This window comes from Uranotaenia lowii, unplaced genomic scaffold (genome assembly GCF_029784155.1).
Source record: "Uranotaenia lowii strain MFRU-FL unplaced genomic scaffold, ASM2978415v1 HiC_scaffold_1187, whole genome shotgun sequence".
Lineage (NCBI taxonomy): Eukaryota > Metazoa > Arthropoda > Insecta > Diptera > Culicidae > Uranotaenia > Uranotaenia lowii.
Genome location: NW_026597174.1, coordinates 1,768 through 10,495, shown reverse-complemented (window position 1 = coordinate 10,495; position 8,728 = coordinate 1,768). Strand labels below are relative to the sequence as shown.

The 8,728-nt window shown below is 34.5% G+C and overlaps 2 protein-coding genes across 2 annotated transcripts; one reads left to right on the top strand and one right to left on the bottom strand.

Moving 5' to 3' along the window:
• Positions 1-225: 225 nt before the first annotated feature.
• LOC129759182 (gustatory receptor for sugar taste 64c-like) lies at positions 226-4,299 on the bottom strand. Its single transcript, XM_055756590.1, has 5 exons — positions 4,269-4,299; positions 823-1,261; positions 591-753; positions 432-521; positions 226-363 (listed from the first exon to the last, which is right to left on the bottom strand). The coding sequence occupies exons 1-5, from the start codon at positions 4,297-4,299 to the stop codon at positions 268-270; spliced, it is 819 nt and encodes a 272-aa protein (XP_055612565.1). The 3' UTR covers positions 226-267.
• A 431-nt stretch (positions 4,300-4,730) lies between these two features.
• Positions 4,731-7,560, top strand: LOC129759183 (uncharacterized). Its single transcript, XM_055756591.1, has 4 exons — positions 4,731-5,724; positions 6,141-6,232; positions 6,332-6,531; positions 6,631-7,560. Exons 1-4 carry the CDS (start codon positions 4,742-4,744, stop codon positions 7,090-7,092), a joined length of 1,737 nt encoding a protein of 578 aa, XP_055612566.1. The 5' UTR covers positions 4,731-4,741; the 3' UTR covers positions 7,093-7,560.
• The last annotated feature ends 1,168 nt before the right edge of the window (positions 7,561-8,728 follow it).

Below are 8,728 nucleotides of genomic sequence, written 5' to 3'. Positions count from 1 at the left end.
TCTGAAAGTTTCAGGTCATTTGGCAGAAGCACGAGCTGGCGTAAAGGACCTCAAATTTGTTTGGAGATTTTCGGAAAAATCCACATACTTTCACTCTTTTTGTTTTGGAATATGTTACCAGTATGCTAGAAAACTTAAAATTTCAGGAATTGTAGTTCAAACAATGAAAAACAAGTTTGTAGAAGATTGTGACGCGATACGAGTTGACTGCAATGAGTTATTTGCAATTGAATGTGTGATCAGGATCCTCATCAGGATAAGTATTCCTTACAACCGATCTGGTATGTCACAAATGTCTCCATTACTGTTCGGCTTCACCTCGCTCAGCATAACCAGCTCGTATGTAATTAGTGTTCCAGCCATCTAAAATGAATAGATTGTTTAATTTTTGGTAATTTAAAAATTGAAATAATTTTCATAGAAGAACTTACAGCCAAAATTACACCACGTTTTAGAAAGAAAAACTTATGTCCGGACAAAGCATTGTCTATGTTTTTTATTTCATTGGTGAATCGTTGGATCTACGAAAGATAAAGAAAAAAAATATGAGAACATTTGTTAAGTAAAGCTAGTATATTTATTCAAATTACAGTGATATTCCAAGACGACATCGGAACCGAACGAAGAATGGCCAAAGGCTTTCGGGAGGCTACATAAACGTGCGATGAGGAGAGTAACATCAGCAGTGATCTCAATATCAGATAACTTAATGAATAACGAAAATAAAACACTCCAAATTTGGCTACACTCAATCTGAAAAAAAAAACAATTGTTAATCTGGGAACTTTACTTAGCATCTGTTCGAGTGATGTGTGACTCAACTGGACCGACATGTAGAGTTGATAGGCTATGAAGTAGATATCGGACGCACAAGTGATGACAACCATTGGAGACAGCACTCGATCCATGTAGCCGACCAGATTTGAAATCCGAGTGTAATCGTGACGAATTTCTGCCCAAAAGACTTCCGGCAAAATTTTACCCTTATGGTGTTCTATCCGATTGTACAGCTGCTCGAATCGTACCGAAAGGCCCATGCTGACCAGGGTTATGAACAGATCCATGAAGGTCCACATGAATAGATACACTTTGTGGGTGAATTCGACGATCAGGACCATTGGTAGATTGTAGTCCATGTAGCGGAACACTTTGGCGTGCTCTCGGCGGTAGAATAGCTCCCAAAAGTGGCTTCCATTAGTGCAACGCTCCATAAATTCTCCATTGCTGCGCATGGAAGCAACCACGTGGAGAACATCTTCAACTAGAAGAGAAATTCGTATGATAGAGTTACATATACATGTATTTAGATAAATGATTCTTCGTAATGGTAATCCAAAAATAGGGGTATGTTTCGGAATTAAAACCTTAAAGCTGAAATTGTTCCTTGACCTGAGAACAAATAATGTCGAATTTCTATATCAATTTGACGGCTGTAGAGCGACGACTTAGAGTAATCCAAATGAGCCGAAATTTGACATATGAACTTTGTGGAAGGCCAACAAACGATTTCCGCTGTCAAAATTTTGATTCCGAAAAATGCTTCTATTTTTGGACCCCGCCCCTTTTAAAAAAAATTTCGAGCTCAATGCTCTCCTCAGCGATTTTTTATAAAACCCTTCAAATAAATGATCATCTTGAACGTTGAAAAAACATGCTTTTCGCATCATGAACGCCCATATTTACTTTAAAGTCTGTCTTCAAAAGTGCTCGCTGCCTTTCCTGAAGAAACATGACTTGTATGTTCTCGGATTTGGCATACTGCCATTATGCTAAAAAGGCCATGGAGCAGTATGCCAACATTCAGGTTATTCCCAATGATAAAAACCCTGTAAACACACCAGAATTCCGCTCAATCGAGAAATATTGGGAGATAGTAAAACAGAACCTTAAGAAGACCCAAAAGACTGTTAGCAGCCCGAAACAGTTAAAAGAAAACTGGCATTCTGTGGCGAACAAAGTGGATAAGATGATTGTACAAAGTCTGATGGCAGGCGTCAAAGGAAAAGCTCACCAATTTGGACTAGGTCGATCGGAATCTTAACTCAGTATTTTACCGTCTATTATACATACAGAATTAGAAAAAAAGATACCAACTAATAATATGAACAACAATGAACAAATAAAATTCACAAAGTGAAGATAAAGGCTGTCGTATCCTTCCACTTCGAATTTTCGGCCTAACACCGCGTGTTGATTTTCGGATACTTCTGGAAGCACATCTCGTTCTCAACACGTCACTCCTAAAACTGACGAGACGCTCGTGCGCGTCCTTGTTTGCCGTTCGAGGATCGAGACAAGCATTTCTCTCACTCAACCATTTTCCTCGTTTTCAGCTCTCTTCTTTCCTGGTCCGTCCGACACTGAGTAAATAATTATTTTGCTCGAGCATGAGCGACGCTTTGGCAAGTTTCCTATACAACACCGAGCTAAATATTCAGTTATAATTTACCGGCTGTTTTGATTATAGTATTCCGTCAGCTTATCCTCTACATTTCCCTTCTCCCCTACTCTTCCAAGAAATTGACGGCTTTTGAGTCAAACCACCTCATGATTTAGCATTCAATTCCTACACAGCAAAAAAAAATGTAACGTGGGCCGATGTAATTTCAGTTGATGCGAGCCAAACAACGCATTATTCATGTTTTTTAATGTAATAATACACATCTTTCGGCATTAAAGCATTTACATAAAAAATAAAAAAATATTACATATGTTGGAGGCATTTTATTACATCCAAACGATGTAAAGAATCTGAACACGCCGTCCAGTGTAATATAATATCATCCGTTGTAATATTACAACACAGTAGTCCGCGGTTGTCGAAAATTTAATTTGTTTACCTCCGCGCTTCAAAACTGAAAGGAAGGATTTTGCGGCCCAGAAGGATTTGTTTGGCGGGTAAGTTGCATGAAAATTAACAGAATCCTTGAGCAAATCTTCAACTGGAAGGTTTAATTGGGTTTTTTTTTATTTTTAGGGAATAAACTGAGAATCCAATCATTCATTTTGATTTCCTTCAGGATAAGATTCGTCCGGAGCTAAAGGTTAGTTGATTTTTGTATGTATTTCCTTTGCAGAATTAAAAAAAAACTGGTTTAAAAATTTAGTTTAACATAGCGTTTTTTTACAAAACTTTCCGGTTGTTTAACGAACATTTAAGACTTTTTTCTATTCATATCAAATTTTGATTTTTCCCGCAGAATAACGATTTTTCATCAATTGTGCATGGATTAAGAATTGGAATTCAATAATTGCTTGAAAACTCATTTTAATTTTTAACAAGATTGCTTCTGTTTTCGACCACAATTTTTTTTATTCAAAATTTCGATAAATTAGGTCTCGTATGATATTTTAAATTACACTTTCATTTGTTTATTTTCATTTTACAGACAAAATGGAGATCATTTGTTCAATTTGCCAATCCACTTGGACTAATGTATTCGCTTTCAAAAAACATTTACAAGTTCATCGTTTTGAGACATCTTATAGTTGTGGCATATCTGGTTGTAATCTTGTGTTCACAAAATACATAATGTTTACAACGCACATAACAAGATCTCATCTGAAACAACCCGATGAAGGAATGACTTGTTTGAATTGTACAGCACGAGGCTGCACTTTTACACATACATGTTTATTTACCATGAACAAACATTTGAAAGATCACCTATCGCAAGGTATGGAAGTTATGTGCATTTATCGGTGTCATCGAAAGATTTTCAAAACTAAAAACAGTTTTACCATACACAATATATACTTCCACAAAAAGGATCCAGCTGCAGTAGTTGACATGAAAAAAGCCGCACTGATGAATATTCCTAAAAATTCAAGTTCAAATAAAGCGACAGAGATTAAAATAGCTCAACCTCAAACATGCGAATCAGAATCAATTCTAGCAAGCAATTCAGTTAAATCAATGGGAACAGCGTTACTCGGGTTATTATCACAACACCACGTTCCGAATGTTGCGATTCAAAAAATTGTCGATCAGTTTCATGCACTCAACTTGAATCAAATTAATATTTATAAAAACTGTTTAACTCAATTGGCAGATCGGATCCAGCTATCTTCGCAACACAAAAAAGAAATACTTTCAACGATTCAATCAAATGATCTTGGATCAATGCTTTTTGGAGAACAAAGCGGAATTTTTAGAACAGAACATATGAGGAAAAATTATTTTCAGCAAACATATAGTTACATAGAACCAGTGAAAATCAGCCTGGGAATCAACTCACATCATTCTGAATCATATTATTATTACGTACCTGTACTTGATACATTGAAATCCCTATTCATTAATTCAACCAACATGACGTCGATGTTTGAATCGGATCGCAAGATTACCGGATTTATGTCAAGTTACAAAGATGGAAAATCGTACTCTCAACGAAAACTTAGCGACGATAAATATGAGTTACATATATTCCTTTACCAAGATGCTTTTGGAACAGTTAATCCCTTAGGTGATGCAAAAACAAGACATAAAATAGTTGGTGTTTACTATAGTTTAGGAAATATGCATCCAGCATTCCGAAGCCGAACCGAAAACAATTTTTTAGCGCTCCTTTGTCTAGAAAAAGATTTACAAGAATTTAAAATCGAAATTGTTTTTCGTGCCTTAGTTCAGGACTTAAAGAAATTAGAAACAGAAGGGATCCAGATAACAATTCGAGAAAATCAAAGAATCGTCTATGGTACCGTCTTCTGTCTTCAAGGTGATAATTTGGGAAGTCACCAGATGGCTGGTCTGTCGGAAAATTTCTCAACACAGCAATATTTTTCAAGATACTGTTATGCGACTTTGCGTGAATTTCGGTTGGATCCATTGTTAAAATGCAAACTAAGAACTCAAGAAACACACAAGCAAGATCTGATTATGTTGGAAAACACGGGCCAACCTTACAGAGGCGTAAAGGCAGATTCTATTTTTAACAGTTTTAGCAGGTTCAAATTATTCGATTACGGAATGCCACCCTGTTTAGCTCATGATCTATTTTTGGGGTGTTTCAATTATGATATTATGCTCATTTTTCGACAAATGATTAACGCTAAATTTGTCACTGAAAAATACCTCAATTATCACTGTAACTTTATTTTGAAAAAACTCAACACCCGCTCTAAGATCACATTAAATATTAAAAAGAACAGCATCACTAGCAAGGCGGTTGACGTGTGGCACATCATTCAGATAACTCCTTTTATATTCTTAAAAACTCCTGAGTTGTATTCTGATGATTCTTATAAACTGCTGTTGATGATGAAGCGAATCACAGATTTCGTAACAGCTCCTTTAATATCGATGAGACAAATTGGAATATTAAGGCAAATTATTCATGAATATTTAGATTTTCGAAAAATGCAATTCAATCATCCTTTACGGCCAAAGCACCATTACATGTGCCACTATCCACAATGGATTCTACAGTTTGGTCCGCTGCTTCCTTTCAGTACCCTTACAGGAGAGAGGAAACATTCCTATTTTAAAACTGCGCTGCGTCATGCGAATAATTACAAAAATATATTGAAGCTTTGCACTGAACGCCATCAATATTGGCAAGCGCTTCTGAACTCAAATGAAGAGAGGTTGAAGAGTTTAATATTTGAAGATGTTGGATGCCCATTCGATGGTCTGGAAAAAGAGGAAAAAAGATTCCTCATGGGCCAAGGCTTTAACGATAATTTTTACTCCTACTACAAAAGTATGAAATACCTGGGAACTTCGTACACTGAAGGAGATTTTCTTCATTTGCGATTCGACGATTACGAAGAAACTATGGATGTTCTAAAAATTAAAAAAATAATTTACGAAACGAATAAGAACATTATTTTTGTATACGGAACGATACAATTATGTTATTTGATGGATGATACTGGCCTCTGCTTATTGGATTTAAATATCTCAGGAGAGAAGTGTATAAAGCTTTTGTCCTTAGTTGACATAACCCCATTGAAGCTGTTTTTTAACGATGATAAGTTCTATATTTTTTATAAACACGCCTTCCCTAAAAAGTAATTTGAACACTATAAAATATTTATTCATAACGTTCTAGAATAAATTTTATTGAAAGTTATCGTAAAATGTATGTATGTAACTTTTTATTTCATTAAAAAATATTAAGACATGTTCGTAATTATAGGATGACTTCAAGGCTAATTAAAATATGCAATAGCTTGCGGAAGAAATGGATGGTCATGTGTGAGCCCAAGATAGCTAGTATAAAAGAAAAAGGTATTTCAAACTAAATAATTTGATTAATAAGTTCAAAAGCGCTCCAAATAAATAAAGTATTTACTTCTACCTATACTTGGATTTTTTTTACCTCTACAGGTCGCCAGTATATTTCAACTGGAATTGAGAACATTGTACTTGAATTAGATGGAACCATTATTGAAGAAGATGAGGTCTTCGAAGCGTGTGTATCTGAAGGGTATACATTTATGCTACTAAGTGGTGCTCAAATATGGATGCCGGCAAATGTACTGCTTAATATATCAAATATTACAACTACTCAAAATGACTTTATTGAGGTAAGTTAAAATTATCATCGATATTTCTAATGTTCAAAATGCTTCCATGTGTTACTGTTCTTTAATTTATTCAATTTAAATTGCATTTGTTTTTTAAAGGGATCAGATGCTGAAAATTCTTTTTCAATAAAAGAAACGGACAATGGCTTGTATTCGGAGCTGTTTGGGTCAGAAAATATAACAGAAGCATCAATCACCAATTCACCTAGTATTTCAACGGATCACAAATTTGCAACGTTCGACGTAGATTATAAATCAATTCCTCAAGAAATAATCGATCAATTGAAAGATAACTCTTCTTCGAGAAGAAGAAATCTGTCAAATACCAATTATAATAGATTTGTGGACCACATAATCGGCCAAATGAGGTCAATAAATCCCAAAATTCCATTTAAATTCATTAGACAAACAGCAATTAAAATAACCACCAAATTCCCAACACTACTGGACGTTGATGATGAAAATCTTATAATTGGTGACGGAAGTGGCAGTCTGGCCGAGAAATTGAAAAGCACGCGACATACCTTAGGCGACCGCAAAGTTCTGATCAGCATGTGTTGAAACCTTTACTCAATGGTGATAAGGATCGTCAATGCATTGTTGGCGTTGACAAAAATTACTACATGAGTGGGCAATCAGACTGTCACCCTGAGTATTTGGAGGCCATGTCTCGAAACGAACGAATGACTCAAGCAGTTATTGAGGCAACGGCAGGGTTCATTCGATTTAAAGTCGACAATTTGAATATAAAAGATCTTCTGAATGAATTTCCTGTAGTCAGACAAAAACTATTGCTCGATCATCATTTTCAAAAATCTACAGGAGTTAGTTCCGGAACTTTTGAAAAAAATTTCAACATCAACAAACAACGAATAGTTCAAACATCAAAAACATATCGATCACGATCGTTACATATCAAGACTACTGCAAATGACAGTGAAATATTCGGTGGGTTAGCCAAACTTTTGAAGGAAGACATCAAAGACATTTTATTTGATTTCCCGGTAAACATTTTTTCATACATTCATTGTCATCGAGTTTAAACCATTAAAAAAATCATGTCCAAATGAATTTCTTATTGAAATCTTAAATAAAAATGAATGTTTCTATACTTCTATACTTCTATACTTAAATATTTTTTATACGTATGTTTGCAGGAAGGTACCACACTTGACAGTATTGTGATTAATACTCAATATCCAGTGATTGTGAGTATAGGTATTAAATCAAATAATTTATTTTGTGTTTCAAAATTACTATTATTTTTTTCTCTTTTTTAGATTGCGGTTTTCAACAAAAATACTACGTTTTTGCCGAAGGTTCTTTTTTAACCGAAGGATGTGATACCATTTCCGTGGCGTTTGAGAATTATTTTCAAATTTTTTTCTTCTACTATTTCAAATATCCGTTGTGCGCATCCAAAACTTTGGAATTTCTTCAAAAATTCATATTGAAAATCAAACCCGATACAGGAACCCGTTCGAACGCAACAATTGTGGGCAGCGCACAACGACTAGTACGATCCCTTATTATAAGAATTAGTAAATAATTGATTATTAATTTTTTTTTTTGATAGATTAAGTTTTAAGTTTAGAAATAGTATTAATAAATATTTAAAAAAATCATTAGTAGTTTCGTTGATTTCATTTCATAAGTTACGACTTTCTTTGAGGAAATATATGAGAAGCTCTTTAGGGGTTTTTAGGAGACTCTTTACCAACTACTTCAAAGCAAGCTAGGTTAGTCGTTTAAATTAAAAAGTTATTAAAAAAAGCTAGGCTAGTGGTACGAAACTTTTTGAGTCGAGCTGTTCTTTGAAAGCGTTTTTTTTGCAATTCAAGCATATATATATTTCTGATTTTTCTTAACTTGGATACATGAGCGTAATTATACAGAAGGTAAAAAAATCGAATTCAATTGCAAACTTAAACTCGCATATTTTTAGCCAAATTTGAGAGAAAAAGATATGATCATTTTGACAAACGTGGACCATAATTTTTTCAGGCTTAACATGAACTTGTTTTTAAATGCGTAAATCAAAAAATTTCCAGAAATATGCTGTTGAAGCCAGATCAAATTTATGAGGTATCCCAAAAATATCATTCCATGCCTTTGAAACCATAAAAACATAAAAAATAGATCCTCCTACTGTACGTTCTATAGAGCTACTTTCAAAACGTTGAAAAATGAACCAAAA

Excerpts from the sequence above, each read along its gene's own strand:
- LOC129759183 (XM_055756591.1), top strand. The coding sequence starts at position 4,742 with ATGGCTGGTCTGTCGGAAAATTTCTCAACACAGCAATATTTTTCAAGA. Across the intron at positions 6,233-6,331 it reads AGCTAGTATAAAAGAAAAAG|GTCGCCAGTATATTTCAACT; the intron begins GTATTTCAAACT and ends TTACCTCTACAG. Across the intron at positions 6,532-6,630 it reads CTCAAAATGACTTTATTGAG|GGATCAGATGCTGAAAATTC; the intron begins GTAAGTTAAAAT and ends TGTTTTTTAAAG.
- LOC129759182 (XM_055756590.1), bottom strand. The coding sequence starts at position 4,299 with ATGAATAGGGATTTCAATGTATCAAGTACAG. Across the intron at positions 1,262-4,268 it reads TTTCAATGTATCAAGTACAG|TTGAAGATGTTCTCCACGTG; the intron begins GTACGTAATAAT and ends TTTCTCTTCTAG. Across the intron at positions 754-822 it reads CAACTCTACATGTCGGTCCA|ATTGAGTGTAGCCAAATTTG; the intron begins GTTGAGTCACAC and ends TTTTTTTTTCAG.